The sequence below is a fragment of the Cololabis saira genome, chromosome 5, assembly GCF_033807715.1.
Source record: "Cololabis saira isolate AMF1-May2022 chromosome 5, fColSai1.1, whole genome shotgun sequence".
NCBI classification, from domain to species: domain Eukaryota; kingdom Metazoa; phylum Chordata; class Actinopteri; order Beloniformes; family Belonidae; genus Cololabis; species Cololabis saira.
The window spans coordinates 22,268,948-22,295,565 of record NC_084591.1 but is presented as its reverse complement, the minus strand read 5'-3'; the positions used below and the strand labels follow the sequence as shown (position 1 = coordinate 22,295,565).

Sequence of the window (26,618 nt, the reverse complement as noted above, 5' to 3'; positions counted from 1 at the left end):
AAAGAAAGAAAGAAAGAAAGAAAGAGATGAGCCAGAAAGAAAGAAAGAAAGAAAGAAAGAAAGAAATGAGCCAGAAAGAAAGGAAAGAAAGAAAGAAAGAAAGAAAGAAAGAAAGAAAGAAAGAAAGAAAGAAAGAAAGAAAGAAAGAAAGAAAGAAAGAAAGAAATGAGCCAGAAAGAAAGGAAAGAAAGAAAGAAAGAAAGAAAGAAAGAAAGAAAGAAAGAAAGAAAGAAAGAAAGAAAGAAAGAAAGAAAGAAAGAAAGAAAGAAAGAAAGAAAGAAAGAAAGAAAGAAAGAAAGAAAGAAAGAAAGAATTCCCGTTGATGAAGTTTTTTTGTAACAAACATGGCGGATCTGAGAGCGAGATAGATTTATAGTTACGAAGGTGGAGTTGAATTGGTATTTTTTTTATCGTCATTTTTATCGTTATCGGGATAAATGCCAGAAATGATCGTGATACATTTTTTTGTCCATTCCGCCCATCCCTAGCGTGCATTCACCCCCAGGAAGGTGTCCGGGGGGGCATCCTAAACAGATGCCAGCGTCGGATCCTCCTCCTAAATAAATTATGTGAATGGTGAAATTTGAAGCTTCTTGAAGGGAATAAAGCATTTTCTGAGATCGTCAGACTTGTTCATTTATATGAGACAATAAACAAGTAAATAAATAAGGAAGTAAACATCAGCAGTCCTCACAGTGATGTTATTTCCCCCGAACTCTACAGTTCATTTTAACGTTACATTTTGACATCTTTTCAGCCTTCTGTTCTGCTATTTGCTGCCACATCCATCACGTTGTTTCCAAAAGCAGTAGTAGTAGGAGTAGTGGCACAACTACCGGCTGGTGGAGGGACAACAGACAGCTAAACCCAGGCTCGGTGCTGAACCGATTTGGTGAGCTGGAAATCTCTCCGAATCGAAGGTAACATTATTGTTTTTCTGTTCGAGAATACACAAGAAAACAGTGGTATGAAAAAAACCAAACCGAAGTGACAAAGTGGGTCATGACTACTTTGCTCTTCCATGTGTCACGCACATTCAGCTCCACATTACATTTCCTCAGGGTTGACATAGCGAACGATTCATGGATCCCGTCCCTAGTAACCTGATGCGGGTGCTGCCCACACAAAACAACAGCCTACAAACACACTACGGTATCATGACTTCTAAACATGGATGTGATGATACGCCTACAGTTTGGAGATGTGAGCAAATACACCTGCTTCACCTGATCTATTCAACTCAGCTGCTTAAAACTAACACACGCCTCATTAACTGGCGTATAACTGCTGCTCATCCATGTGACGAATGGACTCAGTGTCAGCAGCAGTGGCAAAATTTGTAAATAAATAAATAAAACGCACTGCATTGAGCTTGTTGTATTGTTTTCCTGCCCTATGCTCTTCAATCAGGCCACGTAATAAGCATTAAAAGGCTTTTGCACATTTGAGTGCCACTGGGGAATTGCCAGCCAAGATTGGCGCGGATTAAAGTTGTTGGTCAGAAAAGGACAGCAAATGTTGTATTGAATAAGCACTGATGCTCTATTGACATACTGTGTCAATAAAGAGGCAGGAAGGTGGATCCGAGGCTACACAGTAAAGATCAAGGCCTTGCTAAACCACCGTGTTGTACTGTAAAGTCAGTTATTTGTTAGTGTTTGGGTGTCTGGGTTTATCTCAGGCAGTCATTCATCAGAGTGATTGATCATTTTAGGATAAAACGCTTTGGATGGGTGTGAAACAACATTCCCAGCTCTTTGTCAGAGCCTCATCTTTCAGTTATATTACACTGACGTGCCACCGATGACCTGAGTTGTTCTTTTCTTACGTGTCACTTAACGATTCGTTCGCTCTTATGTCTCTCCCTGTTCCGAACCAGTCATTTTGACACATCTATCTGTTTTTTGACATATTAATTACGGGGTTTCTCCAACTTCAAAACCCTTTCCAAACGGTCCAGCCTTTCATGCTTCTCGCTGACAGCATACGTGGAAGACGAGGACGCCGATCAAAGCAGGAAGGGACCGCACAGCATTTTGCATGCAAGACCAAAGCAAAGCAGGAAAAGGTACATGTTATAAAACGAGGCTTGGTATGTGTTACTTATATTCAGTAAGGCTTATTTCCTCGCCCACTACACCCACACAGACATACATTTGATCGGTCCTGTTTTTCCTTTCCTGGCAGCTTCCTTAAAACTGACAACTTCAGTCTTTAAGGCACAAAAATGAGCAACAAATGCATGAAAAAAGTCTTGGAAATGTTTAAAGACAGTATCCTTTAAAGAGATATTGAAAAGTATTTGGATATTTCTCAATTTTCAAGTTCATTATATCTTGAAATGCTTCAAAGAATGTGAAGGAATTTCAGTGCAAAAAGACAGGGTGGAAGTGTGCGCTGCACACCTGCGATCTCCGATCCTTGAAACGGCGCTGCGCCAAGAACATTCATTCATCAACAGCTGATGTAACCACATGGCCAAAGGCTTACACCCAAAGCCTTTTTCAAGCACCACACTGCGGAGCTACATTCACAAACATCAGAACTTCCCTGTGCAAAAAAAAAAGGAGAGCCCTTATATTAACCTTGTCTGAAAATGTTGTCAACGTCCCTGGGCTCTGAGGCATATATGATGTATTATCACACAGTGGAAACTTCTGTTGTGGTCGTTTTATATTTTTTCCCAAGAAATAGGCTGGCACACAAAAGAACATCCAAACTGTCATCAGCAAAAAAATCCCAAACCATACTCTGCAATGGAGTTGCATCAGTCTCCTTGGAGATAGTCATTTACATTTCTGTGGCCGCCATTTCTCCATTTCTGAAACGTGCTGGTATTTTTATTCTATTTTTTCAATTTTCACTATCCTGTTTATAAAGAAAGAGTTCCATTTGCATATGCCATGCAGCTATATTACAGTCCTTCAGCTGAATAATGCTGCAGTTCTTCACTCTGAGGTCTGACTGGCACAGATGCAAGCAGCCATGTTGTGTCAGCAGAGAGGAAGCTGATGTAAAACCTGTTGCCTCAATCCTCAAATATGCTTGTGTGCTAAAATCAGGCAGCACGAATTCAATACGACCCGCCGTAGCGTGTTTGACCTCCACCTGTGATGCCCCATAGATGGATGGGCGGCGAGGGAGGGAGTTTCACTGCTGCTGTTTCCTCCATGTGAGTGCATGTGTGAGAGGATTCAATGTCACGCCGAGGCATGTAGCTACATTACAAACGCTTGTAAAACCGCTCACTGGTTTGTGTTGTGATTAATAGCAACCTGCATCTTTTCATTTCTGAAAAGAGGTTCATTAACACAGAGACACACATCCCTTTGCATTACCTCAAGCCTTTGTCTTGAATTTTAAAGAGGCCACCTATTCTCCCTTGTGAAGATGACTTTGAGTCTGTCTTTAGTCCCTACCATCCCTCCTCTCTCTGTTGTTTGCAAACGCTCACCGACATCCTAAAGGGTGATCGGGGAGTGGGCACCTGTAGCCTCCCTGATTAACAGCCTTTCTACAGAGAAGGGTTTTCAGCGCTGCAACGATTAATGCCTCATGGGGACCTCTCACAATGGACACAAGCATTTGTGTTAGTGGTTAGGTTTTCAGTGTAGTCCTTAACGGGAAATTGGTTGCAATTTGGGTCCAGTTCTTCTGGGAACATCACAAAACCTAGTTGAATATTAAGTCAGCACTGCAGTTCCTAGATGTACCTGTTTTTCTGCAGTATCATACAGACAAAAGCTATAACTTGCTGCAACTTGTGGGAAAAAAAGCATGCGATTATGATATTTAATCAAGAGCATATTATTTTGAGAGTACTTTTTTTAGTTTTTACACCCATTTACTGTACTCTGCTCTCCTTCACAACTCTCCTCTCAGACTCAAAGTTCTGTCTTGCATGCAAACATGCCCAGCTCCACTTAATAATGGTGCTTCTGCACTCAGATTCCCTCCTTCACGTTCTTCAGATGTGCTCCCTTTCCGCTCAGGTCTATTTTGTGAAATTTCTGCTCTTGGATTTTTCACTCTTGGATTGCTGAACCCAGTTAAGCAGTATCTGCGAGATCAAATCCTGAGATGTGAAAAGACACTCACCCCACAAAGAAGTGGCAACGTCTGTATTAATTCTGACAGTCTGTTGGCTGTAATTTTCAAAGGGGCTTCAGCAGAAAGCTTCAGGGAGTCTGTCATCAGGTGAGAGGACTATATAGCTATGGTAAGAGAGCTTGTTATTTTTAATGAGAAATCCCAGAGGGAGCATTCACAGGTTCAATAATAACGGCTCTAGGAACGACTCCAGGGGGATACCAAGTGTCAGTGGTGTTTTTCTTGAAGTAGTGTTTCCAGTGGTAACATTTACAGAAGATATGACCTAAGTAATTTCCTATTAATACCTGAGAAGAAGAAAAAAATGCATTTTAAGTCTGTGTGGTAATATATTCTGACCAAGCCTGATCCACTTATAAGTATGACCAGAGCTGGCTTTGATCCAGTGTGCATGCACCATTTCTGTCATTTGTAAAGTTAAAAAAATCCACCGCAAATGACCTGCCATGTTTGAGAAAACACCAGGGTCACAAAATACGTTTAATCTTGTGCGATTAATTATCGCAGATGCAGTACATAGCATGATATCACATGACGACTCTATATCCAACACATACAGTATATATCGCAATGATCAGATTTTTTGGCAGATAAACAAAAATAAATGAATTGACATTTAGCCTCACACAGAGACTTTCTAAAACAGGCAAGATCACCAAGTACAGGTGGGAGGTGTTGTTCAACATCTCAAATGCTGCATATAGCAAATAGGACATGACGGTGTATATTTCCATCGAAACTGCAGAGGAAAAATAAAGAATTTCACCATTAAATATCTGTACAGATTTTTTATTGAATGAATTAGGAGTTTAGTTTGTTCCATTTTCTTTTACTCTGACTTTGGTGGATTTTGAATTGTGGAAGCTGGATTTTGTTTCCATGCTGGTATCTGTTTGTCCTGACCTCCCCTGCAACGGACTGGCAGCTCGTCTAGGGTGTAACCCAGCCTGTTCCCCCCAGACAGCTGCGACAGGCTCCAGCAGCAGGACTGAAGCAGGCCGGAGGGAGAGATCTGGGCCCGAGTGTCAGAGCTTTCCAACATGCTCACAAAGATACATGAGTGCGCTAATAGGTGAACACACTCCCACCAGTGGACGGAGGGCGTGTCAAAAAGTATCTTGCGTCAACCACCCGAAACAGTGACAAAAAGAACTGTTTTTGAACCTATTTAATCTTTTCTATTGACTATATTTAATAAGAAGTGTTATAAGTTACAATCCGCAGCATGAAACAGACGTGTGATGACATAACCAACTAATAATTGATTGGTATCAAATTTTTTGGTAACTAATTTTTCAAATTTTCATTGCAGCCCTAGTTTCCGACGATGTGATAGTGGGATATAAAAATATTTGAAGAAAAAAAATACACAAAATGATCAACAAACACTAAATCCATAACCTTTCTTGATATATCCCCAGGTACTAATAGGAATCACAAGGTCCAGTGTGTGACTATGTCACTGAGCTGGCTCCTAAATGTGTTATGTTAAGTTAAAGTTATCTTAGTGAATAAAGTCCTCAAGCAAACTGTTTCAAATATGATTTACACGCAGATTAAATATCCCTGCCACAGGAACATAACCGTTTGGTAAAATATTTAATGCCTGCCCCTAGATATTCAACTGATGCAGAGCCACCAACTGAGACCCATTTGCACTCAAATGTTTTCATTTGACAATTCATTTGTCCCCCTCCCCCCCCTCTGTCCTAGAAATGCTCCTTTAAGCAACTGTCTCTGGGACCTTTATGCTGATACACGATACACCAAACACGATGGCTCTGCTTGCCCAATCGAGCCCCACATCTGGTTTAAACGATACATTTTTTGTTTACAGATAAGATCGTTGATTAAAATCAATTTGTTCAAGAGATATTTTAATATTTAAAGAGCTAGTTTAGTATAGTGGTAGTTTGATAAACTGTGTGATAAATCCGAACGTGTGCTCCATTCACCAAGTGACTCCCTCTATTCCTAATCATTAGCCTTCAGGGACAAGCACTGTTTTAGACATACAGGCGGCATCAGTCGGCTATCAGAACAGCTGTCATCGTCATCCTACGAAGTATGAACCATTTGACTGTGAGGGCAGAGATGAGCAGAAAAGTATTTTGAACAAATGGATAAATCTGAGTTGATGTATCCAAATACCCAATCATACTGTATCAAACAAACCAGAAAGACTGACCACACCAATTATATGGATGCACACACTGCTTTTGCCAAAATCCATCCATCCTTCCATTTTTCTATACCCGTTTAATCCTGTGCAGGGTCCCAGGGGTCTGCCGGAGCCTGTGCAAAGGGCCGGCACAGCGGTCATGTCACTAGCTTCCGGTTAAGGTGGAGCCCCATCCCCTGTATGCAGCCACACTAAGGGCCTGATTTACTAAAGGTTTGCGTGTGAAAAAACGTGTGCAAACTTGACATCACCCTCAAACCAATGTGCAAGCTGATCTACTAACAGCGTGCAAAGAGGACTGCGCCTCTCAAATGAGCAAAATAGCACACGCTGTTCATTTAGTACTTTTGCCCTGATGAATAATCAATATGGGGCGTACCCGCCAGAAAGCGCTAAATACATTTTATTTTATTTTATTTTTCAAATGCTATCTTATTTTATTTCTCTACCAGCAGTTTGAATTTCCCCTTTTCTTTGTTAATTGTCTCAACACATTTTTATAATAAATGAATATAAACATTATGTGAGCCTGGAACGATATTTAGTTTTAATTCTGTTCACTGTGGAGAAAAGCTGCCTCACAGCTGTATGTGGACCCAAACATGGGCAAGATGTTTTAAGATGGTCAGTTTATTTTCCGTGACTTCAGTTCAGACTTGAGTGGATATGTTTGATGAAAAACTTTGTGTTTTGTTTCAGTGGCGTTTCACTTTCGCACTTTGAACGCCACGTGTCTGAACGTATGAGACACTGGTTTTGTCCCAGTGTGAAGACTGAACCAGGATGAATTTGTCCATTCTGGGTTGAACTTTCCTTTCCACCTGTTACGCTTCTCATCTCTGTATATAGAGCCAAGCTAGTTACCGTATTTTGACGACCATACGGTGCGCCGTGTGGAAAGACGCACCCTCAGTTTTGTGTGTGTCATTTCTGTATTTAAAACACACACACAGCGCGCCGTGTGGAAAGGCGCCGTCAACACACACGGAGCGCCACCTTACAACAACACACACAAGCATACAAGTGTCTATTTAAAAATAGAGCGGGAACAAAACTTAGTTTGATTGTACTTTATTTACATTACATTAATCAGTTGTCAGAGGACTCAGCGCGTCAGGTTTCATCCGAGCCTGATCAGCTGAGACGGGCAGGAGCCCGCAGCTCTCTGGCTACGGAGCAGCCGAGTCTTTCCGATGCTTTTGAGAAAGCCCGAACAGTCCAGTCCAGCAGACACGTCAGCCCACGCATCTACATGTACAATCCTTCAGCAGTAAACGACGGAGCCCGCAAGCCTGAGCGGCACCGACCTCCCCGGCCGCGGGGACGCGTTGGGATAAATGATCACGCCGCGCTCGCTCGCTCTGGGCGCAGACCCAAGTAATCGATCCCTGATCCTGGCGGATCTAAACCTACTCTGTGCAAAATGAAATATTTACTCTGTAAATACACACCATTTCTCTTACTATTACACGTACAGCTAGCTGAGTGTCTGCTCCTCATTTGGTCGGGAGTTGCTATGCAGTCCGGCGGCCCTCGCGGCCCACATGTACAAAACTGAATTTTTTTTGCGGCCCACTAGGTGGCGGGGCCGCGGCCCTATGGTTAAGAATCACTGCTTTACGTCCACATTTAGAAATCAGTGTCTAACTGCTTCAAAAAACTAAATGGTGCATAGCAATTTAAAATCAAATTAAAGCTGCAAGCAGCGATGAACGGGCCCTCGCACTCACGGCCACCGCCCCCATAAGCATATCAGAAATGACACCACCCACGACTTCCTATTTCAAACCATTCAAAATATATAGCAGAAAAAAGGGACAACCAATCAGAAGAAGGGGCGGGGCTAATTTTCACCAATTATGGTCAAGGACTCCATACAGAATCCCATGACACCACCCACGACTCTTTATGTCAAACCTTTCAAAAGTTATGGCAGAGAAAAGTATTCTAGGGGTGCTGTTGAGCCGTTAGGCCACGCCCATTAATGCAAACCATGAAATATCAAATTTATCGCCAGGCTTGCATGCAAAATTTGGTGACTTTTGGAGAACTATCAAATATGGACCAATCAGATGAAGGGGGGCACGCTTTTTGGCGTCTAGCGTCGCCACGGTAACACTTTTGAAAGAGAAAAGTAATGCGCGTAGTCGCAAGATGAAGACGCACATTTTGATGTATAACACACCTGGGTGCACGTTACGGTTCGGGCCGTATTAATTGCCAAAGGAATGGCTCATATTGCTCCAAAATTACGCGATCAATTCAGAATGTTCAAAATGGCCGACTTCCTGTTCGGTTTCGGCCATGGCGCCAAGAGACTTTTCTCAAGTAGTGACATGATACAGGTGTGTACCGATTTTCGTTCATGTACGTCAAACCGTATTATGGGGCTTGAGGTGCAAAGTTTTTCTGTCTGAACCAACCAGATGAAGGGTGGGCGCGCTTTTTGGCGTCTAGCGTCGCCACGGTAACGCTTTTGAAAGAGAAAAGTAATGCGTGTTGTCGCAGGATGGAGACGCACATTTTGATGTATAACACATTTGGGGGCACGTTACGGTTCGGGCCGTATTAACTGCCGAAGGAATGGCATAAATTGCGCCAAAGTGACACGATTAATTCAAAATGGCCGACTTCCTGTTCGGTTTCGGCCATGTCGCCAAAAGACTTTTCTTTAAGTTGTGTACTGATACAGGTGTGTAGCGATTTTCGTGCATGTACGTCAAACTGTATTGTGGGGCTTGAGGCACAAAGTTTTCCGGGGGGCGCTGTTGAGCCATTTTGCCACGCCCATTAATGTAAACCATGAAATATCAAATTTTTCGCCAGGCCTGACTTGCATGCAAAATTTGGTGACTTTTTGGGCACGTTTAGGGGGGCAAAAAGGCCCTCCTTTCGTCAGAAGAAAGAAAGAAAGAAAAAAAAAAAATTCCTACAGATACAATAGGGCCTTCGCACTGAAGGTGCTCGGGCCCTAATTAAAGCTGCAAGCAGCGATGAACGGGCCCTCGCACCCTTATGCACTTTAGGCGTGCTGCAGTGGAAGCGCTTGTATGACTTGCATGTAGATGTCTTCAGGCCTGGACATTTAGCGGATGACACCACCCATGACTCTTTATATCACACCATTAAAAAGTTATGGCAGAAAGTAGGAACTATCAAATATGGAACAACCAGATGAAGGGGGGGCGCGCTTTTTGGCATCTAGCGTCGCCACGGTAACGCTTTTGAAAGAGAAAAGTAATGCACGTCGTCGCAGGATCGAGACGCACATTTTGATGTATAACACACCTGGGTGCACGTTACGGTTCGGGCCGTATTAACTGTCAAAGGAATGGCATAAATTGCGCCAAAATTACGCGATTAATTCAAAATGTTCAAAATGGCCGACTTCCTGTTCGGTTTCGACCTTGGCGCCAAGAGACTTTTCTTTAAGTTGCAACATGATACAGGTGTGTTGCGATTTTCGTGCATGTACGTCAAACCGTATTGTGGGGCTTGAGGCACAAAGTTTTTTCTGTCCGGACCAATCAGATGAAGGGTGGGCGCACTTTTTGGCGTCTAGCGTCGCCACGGTAACGCTTTTGACTGAGAAAAGTAATGCGCGTTGTCGCAGGATGGAGACGCACATTTTGATGTATAACACACATGGGTGCACGTTACGGTTCGGGCCGTATTAACTGCAGAAGAAATGGCAATGGCAATTGCGCCAAAATTACACGATTAATTCAAAATGGCCAACTTCCTGTTTGGTTTCGGCCATGGCGCCAAGAGACTTTTCTTTATGTTGCGACATGATACAGGTATTTACCGATTTTCGTACATGTACGTCAAACCTTATTGTGGGGCTTGAGGCACAAAGTATTCTAGGGGGCGCTGTTGAGCCATTTTGCCACGCCCATTAATGCAAACCATTAAATATCAAATTTTTTGCCAGGCCTGGCTTGCGTGCAAAATTTGGTGACTTTTGGGGCACGTTTAGGGGGGCAAAAAGGCCCTCCTTTCGTCGGAAAAATAAAAAGGAAAAGGAAAAGGAGAAAAAAAAGGAAAATTCCTACAGATACAATAGGGCCTTCGCACTGTAAGTGCTCGGGCCCTAATTAACTCAATTAAAAAAAACGTAGTGTCGAGTTAAGAACCATTAATCAGGGGTTGGCTGGCAATGATCAAAGATAGGCCAATAATCGGCCCAGTTCGCGGGCCAACATCGCCGTTCCGCCCCTGGTATGTACCAGTACCCCCAGTACAAACCCAACGCTGCATTGAATGTGCAGTATACAGTATTTTTTCTGAAATGTGGTCAATAATTGTACCAAACATTCAGGGGCTCGCAATGTTACTAAAAACGGAGCTCCCTATCGAGGCTGGTGCATTGTACCTACTAAACATTTCTGCCTCCACCACCGACTGCACGTAAACCCAAATACTAGATAACAGACTGAAGCTTCAACGTTCCTTACATTCATGGTGAGAATTGTAAACTCTGCCCTCCTCCTTCCTCTCCACTGGTCCATTTCTCACCTAATCAGGTGGCATGGATCCTAATATGCTGTTTATCTTTCTCAGCCCAAGGTGTGCAGTGCCTGTAAACGCCCTGACGTGACTTTTTCCTAACATTTAATTGTACTTTCTCTTTGCTGCCTTACGGTTTATTAAAGTGTAATCCCCCTATTTTGGACATTTTCATCAAATGTTGCTGGCCTCACAGCGGTCAACAGACTAGCGGTACTAGCACCAAGTAGTTCTTTTCATCCAGTTGAAACTGAGAAGTATAACTTTCCTATAACATGTCTCCCTTCAACAACAAAATACTGAGTTGGTTTGCTGATGCCGAGTAATTTCAATAATTCATTGCATACAATAACAATATACAGTACAGGAAGAAAACCGAAGCCGACCATGGCTCAAGTAACAGCACAGTTAAAGACAGTGACATCTCCTCTGGAAAAAGAAAAACCTGGTATTACGGGGCGTGTTTTCTCAGGCAGTGCTGGACGGATGGCAGGGGCTAATCTTCCATATTTTGTTGACGATTTGTCATCCTGAAATCCCTTACCCTACCTTTGACTAACTGCATGGTTTATGATTTGACCCTCTTCAGGTCTTGATGTTATCTGGCAGTGGTCCGAATGCAAAATGTCACCTGAGGACAGGCCAGCAGCCCGTGCCGACTCAAAGCGCTGAGGTCATAAAGGAACACCTTTTGTGACTTTTTTGCATCGTTTTATGGATGTTTCATCTCCCTGTATGGGTACTTGAAATCTGTTTTATGTCACTTGGTATGGCAATTTCTGCAGCTTATTTTTGCCATTTGAAGCTGTTTTGTGTCTCTTTTAGTTATTTGATGTCTTTTTGTGGTTGATTTACTTGACTTGGAAACTTAAGGTTATTTTGTAACTCTTAATGTCTCTGATGCCTCTTAGTGCCAGTTTTGTGTCTCCAAGGGATAATTAGCATCTTTCTTTGCCATTTTTTCTTGCTGTTTTGTATCTCTCTGTGGTCTTTTTGTAATTGATTTTAAATGTTACGATGCACCATACTTGCCACACCAATGGCTAAGATTTATGATAGTGTTTCACCTGTCTGACATTGTTTTTTTTTAACATAATCATTGGACAAATGCTTTAAAAGACTGTGTATCGTTATTAGGATTGATGTAGACCCTAATGCACTTGCAGCGCTGTTCGGGGTTGCTCCAGCATTGCCCTCACTTCCTAATCTTTACATAAATAGAATGATTATTGAAGAAAATAAAAATCTGTGAGCTTCTGCTGCTCTTTTGGCTAGAAGACTTAAGGTTATGAATTAGAAATCTGCATCAGCTCCTTGCCATAGCGTTGGATTAAAAAAACAATCTTTATTTTGTCCAACTGGAAAAAAAATCAGCTTGTCATTAATTTGCTATGTTTGGTACATTTTGGAAGATGTGCCGTTCATTCTTGTGGTTTTGAGACAGATTAAATGTCCCTGAGGCGTGGTGGAGGCGAGGCGGTGCTGTACCTGCTGTGCTGTGGGGCAAAGGTTGTCATGCTTAAAGGGCTCGTCACTGATGGCATCTATTTTATTTTCTGTGACTGATGTTTTGTTTTGTTTTGTTTTCTAGGAGTCTGTGTATTGTTGTTCTTTTTGGGTATTTAAGAATAGTTCACTGGCTATTGCAAATGCACACCTTTGAAAAAAACGACATATAAAATGATGAAAGAAGATGCTCTCGCACATGTTTTGCTTTGCTACATCATCCTTTTCCAAATACCTGTGGTTGGTTGCTTCATCTTCGCATCCTATTGTAACCGTTTGCCTTCTCTCAATACTTAGTTTCCATCTATTTATGCATGTCTTGCATTATTCAGCAGCAGTTTTGTATATAATATTACAGTGTTGTTGTTGAGGTTGATGTACATCTCTCTGTGTTCATTGTGCATCTTTGTAGTGTATCTCTAAACCTTTGTGGACTTTTCAGTCATTTTGTAACTGTTAAATGTCAATTTGTCGCTCCATGATGTCTCATCTGAGCTGTTTTGGATCTTTTTATAGCTAATTTGCATCTTTCTGGTTGTTTTGTTGGGGCCAAATTAGCCCCTTCAGTAATCCTCACATCTTTTTAACAAGTGAACGATAAAAACAACAGGTATTATATTGCATTTTAAGGGGTATTAAAAGCTCTCTCTGTAGATACTCAAGTCGTCCACAAATGCCCTCGACTCCGCTCCGAACTTACTTTAAATCACATCTTTGATTTAGTTGTCAAAACGCTGCTCTTGCCTCTACCCTAAAGGTGACTGTGTTTAAGCTTCACTATCTGACAGGTGCACCTTCTTAAGTTTTTCCAATTTTCCACCGACCTCCCGCCCCTCCTCCAGCCTTGTTATCGGCCCACACCAACGTGAGAGCACATCAGCGTCGCTAGGCAATGTGGGGGAAGTAAAAACAGCTGAGATGTTGACGTCTGCCTTGCTATCCTCCTGCTGTGAGCGGGTCAGGGCTCTGGTAATGAGAGCCTGGGGACCCGGCTGATCCTGCTGTGTGCAAAGGAAGGGGGAGCGTGTTCATAATGTTCCTAAATTACTTTATGCTGAGCCTTTCAGTGTATTCAGTTGCAAGGGAACCAGCTGTGGCGATGCGGCGAAGACCTAATTTCTGAGGCTGAAAAATGTGGACACGTCTTCCAAGTCATGTGGATCGAGATAACTTCATTACACGCAAGTTTGTTGAACATTTGCACCTCTGATGTAAGGACCTCCATCTTGTGACCGACTATCCTAGTGGAAAGTGTGTACTGGACGTTTGTCTTACGCATTCTTGTTTCAAAACTTTCACCACTTGAAAAAGCACATTTAATACAATCGACATTCAATGTGCTTGTTTTATTTTCTTAACATTAAAGTTCCAAAGTGTTGGTTCTGTGTGCCAAGAGGAATAATAAATGGCACTTGCACACATGCACTGTTGAGGGTTGTATTTTAAAGATGTGTTACGACCTTGTTCTCCAGAGCTGAGATGGAGATGTAGTACAATAGCACAGCTTTTTGGTAGAAATATAATCCAATCTGGATCTGTGATGTCACAATGCCCTGCAAATCTGAACGGCTCGCAGGAAGCCGATTTAAGTGGCCTCAAACAATATGACATGGTTGTATCGTGCCAAAACAGACACCCAAATATATGCTTTCCAACACACACACGAGGTCCTGACATGTCCTCTTTAACAACCAATAGGGCAGCTGGAGTTAATGCTTGCACATGTAGACATACCTGCTACACAGGTGTATTCAGTCAAAAACAGAGACATATTGTGGCGAGAAGTAAGCTGATGATTAGCACGAAGAACAGCCCTCTCAACCTCTCACTGCATCCTCCCCTCCTGGCTCACCCTCCTCTACCTCGCTCGCCTCCCTCCTTCCACTTTAATCGCAGGACTAATTGACTCAGCCAGATTTGGCAACAGGCTTATTAGTGTCATTTCACACAACAAGGAATGACCTATGCAGATGGTGCAGCGGTGACAGTCAAGATGGAACACACCCTTTAAAGGCTGTGCTCCCCCAATCCAATATCACGAGACATAATGACAACAAAAACACGGCCTGAATAGCTTGTTTATGTGGGTGTCTGCAGAAATGGCTGTTCGGGATGTTCCATTTCAGACAATTCGCTGCAGAAAATAAATCGGGGGACATGTATACATGCATAGACCAAAACAGATTTTTTTCTGTGCATCCTCCAGCTAAACTTCCCTGTCACGTAGTTTAATTTAGTGGCACCGCATTGGTGTCATCCAGCAGGTAAACAAGGTGTGGGGGGATCGGAGACCCGTGTTTGGCTGTTCTCTGCGTCTGTGCCGGTGTTCTGCCAATCCTTGCTACCTGCCGAGAAATGCTACTTTGTGGTTCTGCGCATGCGCACAGTCGATTTTCAAAGTTTGATTGCCACGCCCATCATTTCTTGCACCATGTAAAATGGATAATATGGGATGTTGAGTATTTGATCCTTCAAGATACACTACCCATGACATGAATTGCATTACACTTTGTGAATATTATACGATAAAGAGAAAAAAAAAAAACAATTATATCGCTTTATTTGATATTCATTCAGTCATTCGCCTTTATTTAACCAGGCTGGTCATTAAGAACACATTCTTATTTACAATGACGGCCTGGCAAGCGACAAGAATCACTTGCTAAGGAGTAAAACACAGTAAAATTGAAGCAAAGGTAGAAAACCATTACGTAGCATTTTTGGGCAAACAGCAGAAATTGGCAGAACACCGGAGCTGGGTTTGGTGCTGATTAATCCCTCCGTTGTCCTAAAGCCACCAGCGGGGGGTGTAAAGCCTGAATTATGGATCTGCGTTACACCAACGCCTGCTCTGCGTCGATTTAACGCTGAACCATAATTCAGGCTTAAAGGGGCCTATTATGAAAAACACGTTTTCTCTTGCTTTAACATATATAAAGTGGTCTCCCCTCAGCCTGTCAACTCAGAGAAGGAGGAAAGCAACCAAATTCTGCAGTGTCTGTACAGGATGAGCCATCCAGTGTGATGTGGCTTCTACGAGCCGTTCAGATTCTGCTCCCTTTCGTTACGTAACGAAAATGCGATTTACATAGGTTGGCCTCCGAAGCGTGAAACCACGCCCACAACTAACTCCGCCGGCCGGAGCTTCCGCCATTTTTCCGTAGCAGTGTGTCGTGATGGCGTCTGCTCGAGCTAGACATGCGAATTGCTCTGTTGTTGGTTGTAAAAACCAACACAAATGTCTGTATTCTGTCTTTGTGCCCTCCCCTGCTATGCGTCATTCAGGCAGCCAATCAGCACAGTGCCTCATTATCAGCCTCTCCGCCCCCTCAGAATCCCTCATAGATAATGAGGTTGGAGAATGGGAAGATAAAGACATGGCTCAGAGAGGCTGAATTTCTAATTTGTTTAGCAAAAACAATCAAAAGCTTGTTTTTAAGACATTCAAGGCCTGTTTAAAATAGGTATTAGATGCCATAATAGGTCCCCTTTAAGTGTTTGTATTGTGATATGTTGTAATGTAAATGGCAGTCTAATATAAAGTGCATGTTATATTGTTAAAGGAGCCGTCTGTAAGAAATGGCCAAAACTGGTACTGCAGTCACTTTCAAAATATTGTTGAGCGGCGTGTACCCTCCCCCTCCTCCCCCCGACCAGAGGTTGCCAGGTAGGCTGCAGAATGCAGCAGGAACGTAGGCTGCCATGGCTGCGATAATTAGAGCCGAGCTGGCAACCCGGATGCCGAAACAATACTGACTCCGTGATTGGGAGATAGGTGGAGGGTGGAGCTTCAGAAACAATACTGACTTGGTGATTGGGAGACAGGTGGAGGGTGGAGCTTCAGGCCAAAACAAAACATGACAACATAAACATCAGTTGAGGGCTGCAACTCCTCTTTTTAAACTGGAATATCCTGGCTTGAGTGCTGTTGTCAGAGACATAAGTATTTGAAATGAACATGATTTTTAAATGTCTGTTGACATATCGGGGTCATTTTATGATTCGTTTTATTATTGCTCTTACATACAGCTCCTTTAAGTGTGTATAAGTGTAAGTGCATGTATGTATTCCTGTCTAATGTATTTATGTTCATTGGCTCCTACCATAAGCTTTTGATAGCGTCTCCAGGAGACCAATTCACATGTGTGTGTGTGTGTGTGTGTGTGTGTGTGTGTGTGTGTGTGTGTGTGTGAGTGTGTGTGTGTGTGTGTGTGTGTGTGTGTGTGTGTGTGTGTGTGTGTGTGTGTGTGTGTGTGTGTGTGTGTGTGTGTGTGTGTGTGTGTGTGTGTGTGTGTGTGAATGAATCAAATCAAAATAATAATAAATAAAAAAAATAAATAAAAAAAAACAACCTTACCGCTGTGCGCGCTGAACCAGCGGGGTGTGATGTGCAGGGGGAGGGAGTCAGCCAGCGACCCCCGGGACCCCAGATACAGCAGCCCGTCCCCGTGGTGTCCCCCCCCGCCCCCGGCGGGCCCGTGGGGGGCCGCGGTGGTCCCCCCGGAGCCCCCTCCCCCGGCCCGCTCCGAGTCCGTCCCCCCCCTGGGGGTGTAGAAGCCGAAGGGCACGGAGGAGCCGTGGTCGATGCCCATGCCGGCCACGGAGCTCACGGAGCGGCTCCGCAGGCCCATGGCGCCCATGGCGCCGCCCGGCCGGTAGTGGCCGAAGTGGGCCGACGGTGGCACCGCGCTGTCATCCGAGGACACGCCGGGGAACGCTCCCCGGGGCCGCCCCGCCGTGCTCTGCTTCCCCCCCATGCAAACCGAGGGGGGAGAGAGATGGTGGCGGGGGTTTGTGGGTGGGAAACGGGGAGGGGGTTCCTGCTGCTCGGTGCCTCGGCCCGGCTGCTGCTGGATCAGCTCAGGCGCGTCAGCTGAGACTCTCCGCAGACGCAACAGCGCGTTTCCCTGCTGCGCGGAACATGAGCAGCCCTGCCGTCTGGATTCACATATCACACACAAACCCTGCCGTCTGCATTCACATATCAGACACAAACCCCGACCAACACGGAGCTTCAACGACGGACAAATCCCCGCAGCACAGATACAGATGCGCGGCTGCGGCTGACTAGGACGGCTGTCTCATCCCGTCCTGCCCAGCCCGGATCTTCACTCCTTCACTCCGCCTCATCTCCGCTCACACATCGTGACAACTGTTGCTGTCTGTCTGCCGCGCCGGAGGGGGGAAGAAAAGCGTTGTCTGTCTGTGTTTGGGGATAAATGACGTGGTCCGTGTCCCGTTTATCTGGCTCTTCTCCTCCCTGCAAACGCAGCTCGGGGTCACGGTGAACCCTCCCGAGCGCTCAGACCTGCGCTCCGCTCCGCTCCGCTCAGCCGCCGCCGCTGCTGCTGCTGGACAGACAATGGACGCGCTCAGTGCGCTCAGTGCGCTCAGTGCGCACGCTCCATCACACACACGCAGCGAGGAGACACTCATTCCTCAGCATGGGATTGGCCTGGATCTCTCTGGAGGAGGGAGGGGGGGTCGGATCATAGGCATATGTGGTCTTTAGAACATGACAGGTGTGTCTGAAAATTGTATTATTAAGAATTTTATAAGTTTTGCTTTGTTTTTTTGTTGTTTTTTTTGTGACAAATTTGTATTTCTTTTTTCCTTTTTCTGAGAAAAAACAACATGGTGCGTGTATTTGATATTTTTAGCAAAAAAGCAACAATACATCATAACAACAAATGAATGGATACATGTAATAACAAAAAACAAATACAAAACAAAAAAAGAAGAAAAAAAAACAAAAAAAACAAAACAAATAGAAATACACACACACACACACACATATATATATATATATATATATATATATATATGTGTGTGTGTGTGTGTGTGTGTGTGTGTATTTCTATTTGTTTTGTTATTATATTGCTATAATTCCATGGTGAAGTAATGCCCATATTATTAAGTATAACAATGCAAGATTAACACATAAATAAAAAATAAATAATAAATAAATGGCTACTTCATTCCTACTCCGTTTCGAGCATGTTGGTGGATCCGTGAGGTCTGCCCAAGTGCTGTACATACATATATATATATATATATATATATATATATATATATATATATATATATATATATATATATATATATATATATATATATATGTATACTACCAGCCCCACAATTGGTACTTGTAGCCATTTATGTCTGGAAAACTGTGCATGACAATTCTAACTTGAGGGCCAATTCAATTATCAACATCAACAGAACTTATCATCTACTGAACTCTGATTCATTTACTTTCTAAATTCAATCAAAAGCTTATTGCACTCACTTTAGATTAAGAAACAATAGGATTCATTTAAAAAACAAAGTTGGGGTCTTCTTATGTTACAGTGATACAACAGCTCCCCTTTTAATGCACATTTGTGCAAAACAGCTGCTTTAAATGGGTGTTTTGAAGATGGTTAAATTTGCCTCATCTGTCTATGTTCCAGCTGCAAAGTACAACAAAGGATGACACCATGCTTTCCAATGGCCTTACCACTGCTATAGTTATAAATAGAAATATTCATTCATAACACAGCTCTACATACAGATAGCTCTGCAACACATCTACGGATACTACGTGATCAGTACCATGCTCGTCTGACTTTTTCTGACTACACGTGAATAAAATAAGACAGCACGTGTGGAGTGTGCATGTTCCTCCCGTGCCTGCGTGGGTTCCCTCCTGATACTCCGCCGCCCTACCTCAGTCCAAAAACATTAATGAAATCAGTCCATCTATCGAAAAATAAATAAATAAATGCCAAATATCAGTATATGTTCAACACAAAACACATGTCTATTGAGCTGTATCTGATTATTGCCTGGTCAACTGAGACTCATTTCCTTTGTGAATTAAATCAAAAGTCTGATCTATGCTTGCGGTACATAAAGCTTACATCATTTCGTTGGCCTTTCACCAATTTGTTGTTCTCTAGTACATTGTCTGATGAAAAGGAAAGTAATCTCTCTTTGATTTAAGAAATTACATATCAGAAAATAAGAATTCAGTTGGTCTTTAACAGATAAGTTAGGTCATTTAGTCCAAATGCAGAAGCACTGTGTGAAATAAGCGAAGTCAATGCATGATTTTTTTTTTTTATTTAAATGTAGCGATAACATGAATCTGATTGGTATGATGTAATCGGTGTCACATGCACAGTCTGACATTATGGAGGAGGTTATAAGGAGGTTTTATCCCACTTTTCCTTAGAAAATTGCTCCAATTCATTTGAGGCTGGGAATTAATTTCCATTTGATTTGAATATGTTATTGGATAAAGGTCATGTACAACTCAGTGATTGCAAAGTGCCCATCTGTTTTGGCTGAATCATCACTCCTCCATTACCGTGCTTCACAGTTGAAAGGTTTGTGGTGAACGAGCATTTGTTCGTCCCCAAGCATTACCAACACCTTCACTTTTGGCATCGTCTGCCTCAAAGACCTTGTTGCAGAAGTTGAGCTGAATTGAAGTTGACTTGGCTCAGATATTATTTGCAATTTACCAGTCTAACCCAGAGCTAAACTTGTATTTAGTCCTTGCTTGTAATGAATTGTTCTCACAGAAGATTTATGCATAAAAGATTCTTTTCTAATGACCGTACAGCCTTAAAAAAAAACAACTGCTTATCTAAGACCATTGCTTATGTCTTTCTCTCTTGTCATTATTTTACAGTTTTTCTCAGTCGCTTTGGTACATTTCTCAGATCAGAATTGAAATTCTCAAAACTACGTGTTCAATCTTCACATCATTGTGTCACTTGTGCACATCAAAAACGCAGTTTCTCATTTCTTTGAATAAGTTGCAAATGCATTAGTCATCCATGCAAATGATAATGTACAATTTTGTTGTACAATGCTGTTTCCTACATTATCAGTTGTTTATGTCATGTTGATCAAAATGTATTATCTCTGTCTCTGTTGAATAGTCTCACCCCCCACAACATTTAGGCATTAATTCATCGCATAAGTCTTTACATGCAAAATGGTTGAACAAGTTGTCATAATATGTCAGCATATTTCTATACATTTCCATTAGACTTTGTTTCTAAATCTGGCCTGAATTGGTAAATTGATCCCAGGTGAATCTTGACTTTCTGTAATGAAGGGAAATATGTCAAGCATTAGATCAACCAATGATCAACCAGTTTTCTGAAATAGCTCAAAGGTGCATCTCATGAACTATCAGCTGGCAAGTATACATATAGCCGGAGCACAACACAATGTTAAAATGTCTGACAATGGAAGGACAAGGAATTGGACGGGGTCAACAGCCAGAGAGAAGAAGAAGAGGAAGAGGAGTGAGGCTGCGTGGCGGAGGAGTTGGGAGGCAAAACAGAGGAAGAGGAAGAAGAGGCCAAGGACATATGCGCGTTCCTGATGAGATAAGAGCTACACTTGTAGACCATGTTCTCAATCATGGGCTTACAATGGCCGAGGCTGGTCGAAGGGTGCAGCTAAATGTTGGGAGAACAACTGTGTCCTCAATCGTTCAGACTTTTCGTCGACAGAACAGGTATGTAATCTAACAATAGGCACTGTACTGTAATTCCTACAGTACTGCATGTACAGTTTTCCCTAAGGAGATTGTCCTATGTTACATTTCTACTTTTGTTTTTTAGTTTTTTGTCTTTTTGCTCTGCAGTGCTGTCTTTTTCTTTTCTGTATCGCAAATACATGATCTGTCAACGAATTGTGGTACAAACAATAAAAATGAATGAAAATGAATAAAAAACATGACTAAGCAATTTGACTGTCTTATCCGTACACAATGACACAAGCACTTGTGATTCTGATGCACTGACACCTTCATTGACACAGATATTTAATTTTGAGAGATGAACTAAGGATTTTGAGCAAGAGACTGGCTTTTGCAGGTAATCCATGGTGTTTAGCTATTTGTACGAACTGTTTTGAGAAATGCACTTACTGTTTTGCAAATGTCGAGGATGATCTGAGAAATGTACCAAAGCGACTGAGAAAAACTGTAATAACGTCTGAATGTTCCTTTCCAGCAAGAAAGCCAAAATTTCAGCTTTTGCAGTGGTAGACAGATTTGGTAATGATCAATGAATCCAGTATATTTGATTAGCAGCACCTGGCTTCATTCAAAACAATGGATCAGAAAGCCCCATCTCTTTGGTGGGTTCTGCCCATCAGCAGGGTGTCCTCAGCCGTTAGCCTCGTTAGCTCCGGCAGACCCCTGTCATCCTGAACAGGAAAAAAACGGGTATGAATCAATGATCGATGGACAAACTGTCAGCACATCCCGGTGCTGGTGCTATATCTATCTAAACAGAAACCATTCTGACACACTGACATTCATTTTGCATAGTTTTAGCTACTTTTAAAATAAATATGTATTCATTTTTTATTGCAGGATATGTGCAGATCTTGACAAGTTCCTGGAAAAGGCTTAAAAAATTACTGAAACCTCACGCATGCGTTCATAGATGTCCCAGTAACACCAGTCACAAAATGTGGTCATGTGATCAATACTACAATTTTTCTAAAACCTTTATTTATAATTTCTGTCATCATCACGTTACTGAATTCTTTTTAAATTGCTTCCCCTGTACTGCTTGTCCAGATTAAATTTGATAAAAGTGTATTATACATATTATCAATAAGGCTGTCATTCATATATGTTTGGTAGATTATTTATTTGTTGTAATACATCCTTCTTGGAAATAAATCTTATACAGGTAAAAGGCCTGTTTATTTCCATGTTTATTCCCTGCAGAGGCTAGCCTATTGTAGCCTACCTAAGTGCCTGATTGGCAGCAACTGGGGGTCCCAAAAGCTCAAACAAAATATGCAGTTTGGCATTGGCAGAGAAGATTTTTCATGGGCACAACCCACATCCTCAGTTCTGCTGCTCATCCCACAAATGCATGTTACTTATGAATGTGATACATGTAAAAGGGAAATAAACATGCTTTTAAAGGATTTATTTCCAAGAAAGATTATTACAACAATGAAATAATCTACCTCGCTTCAACACAAATGTCCTTACTTTTTGATAGATAGATAGATAGATATATATGAATGCTTGAACAGCTGAGAACAACCTTTATTATTAACCGCCAAGAGAAACTGAACAAAAAAATGGAGTCTATAATAAATAATGTCACCATGTTCAAGTGCATGCAAAATAATGAGATACAATTTACATTATGAAAAATTAATTCAGTTGTTTGACCTTTTGATACGTTGTTAAAGTCTTGACGATAACTGAATTCTGCAGAAACTTTGCATTATAATTCACAGTTTTAAAAGAAACTATTCTGGAAAAGCTGTGTGCTTGAAGGGGTTCACCTCTATAATCTACTTGTTAATTAGGGTTTTGATTGCAGACGGATGAATCTGCCTCCGTTCCCGACAATCCTCTTGAGTTCCCCACTCCATCGCTCCCTTCGCCAGCCCTGCATACAGTTGTTAAATTATGCACAGAATTTCCACCCATATGCTAAACTTTTGGGATTACTGGCTCACATGCTTGGTTTGGGATTACTTGGTCTAATCCTGCATTCAAGTGTGTGTGCATGCACACGTGTGCGTGTGTGTGTGTGTGTGTGATTAGGTTGTTTTTATTATTTATATGTAACACACAGTCAGTTTCATGTGGTCGTCTTCCAGCCCAATAAGGTAAAGAATGGTAATGTAACCCAGAAGGTGTTCCTCCGTCCTGCTACCTCGACAGCAGGCCTATAAAAGGTCCATTCTCCACTGCTCAGGCATGTAAACACTCTCTGTCACACGCAAACAGACTTGCATAAACCAGACACAACCAGCCCAAGAGGTTTTCATACTAATTTAATAGCACAAGATAAAGACCCTAATGCCGTCTGGGCAACTGAGGGCAGCTTTGTTGTGGTGGGGTTCACTTTCAGCTTTTGATTCAGAAAACGGCAAGAATCCAAATAATGACTGACAGCCAGAAGTGGATAAATGGTTCAAAAAGAAAGCTAACTGATTAATAATCATTTTGCTAAATTATTTATCAATTGGCCTTATGAGAACAGCTCAATAAATGGCAAGAATGTTTGATTAAAGTGATGGCTATGTGTACTGCATATTTAAATACGGTTAAATTTGTTCAAAACATGCCTAAACCATTTTAGTTGGAGGAATACAACTAGAGCAGTGCAAAAAATGTGACTTTTCTAGAGAAAAGTTGCATTAATGGGGTAAAATAAAAGGTTGAATCTAAAACTGAGCAAACCTATTTAATGAGTGGTTTCATCCAACAGAGCTGACAGTGAAGGTTGTTCCAGCTAATGTCGCTGGTCATCATATCAGAGGTAGAAACACTGTCCTTGGACACACAAAGGGAGACATCACATTTTTGTTAGTGTCCTCGCTCTCAGTGTTTGGAAAGAATTAGGCATGACAACTGGTTGAATGAGGCACAAGCACTGTAGCGCAGGGTGTGTGCAGCCCCACAAGGTACATCCACTCATTTCTAATTGAACATTAAGGACTACATCTCTGATATGCATCAGAGGCTGGCCAAACGTTGGCCTGACCCCTCCCCGGACTGGCCCACACTCATCGCTTTCATTGGACAGGTTGGTTATCGGCCGAGATGGGATGACTGCACTAAACACAGGGCGCAACAAGCAGACAAAGTATGGATTTTGGAATATATTATGAAGGAAATCAATATGAATCCAAAGTGGCACACTGGCTTTAAAGACTGCAAATGAATATAGCTGCAAAATAAAAAGCCCTCTGGACTTGTAGTCCGGGCATCAGTGTCTGCACTTCTTTTCCAGCCAAAGGTATATTACTTCCTGAAGTAAAGGCCATGTGAAAGTACTATTGTAGTCTTATACATCACTGTTTACACTGCTCCACTACACATGAAACTAGGTCATGTGCACAACCATCTAAACGTGCAGAATACTGTCCTTTCGTGACTCCTCATCTACTGTAGATTGCCAATTGTGAGCTGGAAAAGTAGCGTTATGTTACGTTTTAGTGCAGGACGGTGTCCCCGTAGACGTTGGTACGCTGAAAACCATGAACATCAATACATGCAACATTTTTGTAACCTTAAACGTTTATTTAGTGGCACCTAGTTTTCACTGTTTTATTGAGTGACAGTGTAAAAACGATAGAAAACATTGGATGGGTTTTCAGCTGAGATGGAAATCAGCTGGGAGATCGTCATCACCCACTCCACATCCACAGCGTCAAGCAAGGACGTTGCCATGTAATGAGCATACAGACACACACACTGTGAGATGTTGTATGTGATGTCATCATGTTCAAAAACTGTTAAGCTGGTGAAAATGGGGGTGTGGTGCTTATAACGGCAGTTAATCCTTAAAGGTAACTGCCATACGTTTATGAAGCCTCCTAAATTAAAGCCGACGTGAACTTTAATCACCTCTTGATTGTAGTTTTTAAAATCTATTGTGACAGTGGATAAAGGTAGAATTATAACAAAATCTGTTGCTGTCTTAAGTACTTGTGGACCGGTGAAGTACTTAAACACGAGCAAACTGAAAAAGCCAACAAGAGTTTCAGAAATAACATAAATAAATGAATAAAGTTCCAAGCTAAAGTCAAAACCGCTTGTCCCCTTAGTGAAGGTCCAGCTCTCGTGCCTCTTGTATTTGACAAAAACACCATTAAGGCCAGCTTATTGGGTCAGCTGATCTAAAGTCAATTTATTAATATTTATGTAAAACAGTAATAAATAATAGATTACCAATTAGAGAAAATGCCAGGTGAATAAATCTTGCAACCTCTCACAAACCAATCACCTCCACGACTCGTAGAGCATCTATTAATAATTCAATAACATTAATAAAAATAGGTTTGACACCTCTGTACTTAAAGCTCATGAATTAAACAGGATGAAACATTTAGAAGACCAATTAAACTGCATACTTATCTGAGTGTTTAAGGGATCCGACTGAATGAATTTATATACCTTTGTTATTTAGTGATGAATTTTAAAACTCTTCCTGCCAGAACCTCTAAATTATAGGACTTATTTTGACTTTCTCAAATAACACTTGCTGATGCTTGATTATGGTACACACACGAAAACGACACTGTCATTCAGCGCTAAAAATGTCTTCACCACTGACAACTCATGGTCTACTCCCACAAATGGACTTTTAAATGCCTCTTTAGAATCATTTTCATCACTTTATAGTCATTCTTTGCATATTTGTGATTGTTTGCTTTGCAGTGATCTTTTTCTTTAGGTCTTATAGCTGCAATTTTTAGGTTTCTGTTCATTTTGTTACAGCTTTTCATCATTCTAACTGATTACATTTCTGTTTGGACTGCAGTCATGGTTATAATATTTCATTTTGTATCTTTGGATCAGTTTTATTACTTTGTGGTTGTTTTGTAGCCCCATTTTGTGACAAACAACTGGGACGAGCTGAGAAAGCAGAGGCTCTGCAAGTTTCAACAAATCAGTTGTAAACAAACGGCAGTACAATGATGGAGAAATACTTTGATTTTTTTTCCATTTGCTCTTTAAAGGGGGTTTTAGCACGTTTATGTCATTCTTAATGTTCTGCTGGTGATTGTGAGATTGAATAACATGAGTGAAAACAAGGAAAAGAAAAACAAATCACTCTTAATGAGGTTCTTAGGGGATGGAGTTTGGTCCAGAGATGCAGTGCTGCCACCGTGTGGTGGAGCGCAGTACTGCGTCACCACAACCAGAGTGGATTCACTCTTTGAAGACTGGATGTAAATTTGGCAGTAACCTTTTCTTGTCCTTGTTTTAAATTTGTTTGTTGCTATTTCATATCTTTTCAGTTAGTTCCAACCCTCACATTTTGCTTTCCTGCAGTCTTCTGGATGTTTTTAAGTTTGTAGTTGAGTAACTTTAGACATCCAAACATACAGTATGTATCACCCAAGTGACAGCAAACTGAGCTACTCCTTTCAAGTTTTTAAGAAATCTTTGAGTAACTAAAGGACACTTTTGTTGTTCCAGCAAAATGGAATGAAACTGCAAAAGTGCAGAAAGATTGTCTGCAAAACATGCTCACTCTCTTCTCTTTTACTCCAACTCTATTAACAACACCATTGTTGTTAGAGTTTACCTGTGTTCCTTCTTCCCAGCAGGTGCTCCTGTTCTGTTGTTGTTCCTGTCCTCTCAACCCCCAACTGGTTCCTTCCTGAGTCTGGTTCTGCCAGCGGTTTCTTCCTGCTAAAGGGGACATTTTCCTTTCCACAGTCGCCTGGAAGGTTTTGATGGGATTCTTAGTCAAGCAATAATTATTATTTTATGTGCCATGTATTAGCTGGAAAACTTAAGAACAAGTTCAAC

At 41.9% G+C, this 26,618-nt stretch overlaps 1 protein-coding gene across 1 annotated transcript in view; it reads right to left on the bottom strand.

Annotated features, from left to right (window-relative positions):
* znrf1 (zinc and ring finger 1) overlaps positions 1-17,664 on the bottom strand; it is an 87,344-nt gene extending 69,680 nt beyond the window's left edge. The window contains exon 1 of the mRNA XM_061721217.1: positions 16,665-17,664. Within this exon, the coding sequence (XP_061577201.1) occupies positions 16,665-17,064 (400 nt within the window). The 5' untranslated portion in view covers positions 17,065-17,664. The remainder of the gene's footprint in view (positions 1-16,664) is intronic.
* Positions 17,665-26,618: the final 8,954 nt, after the last annotated feature.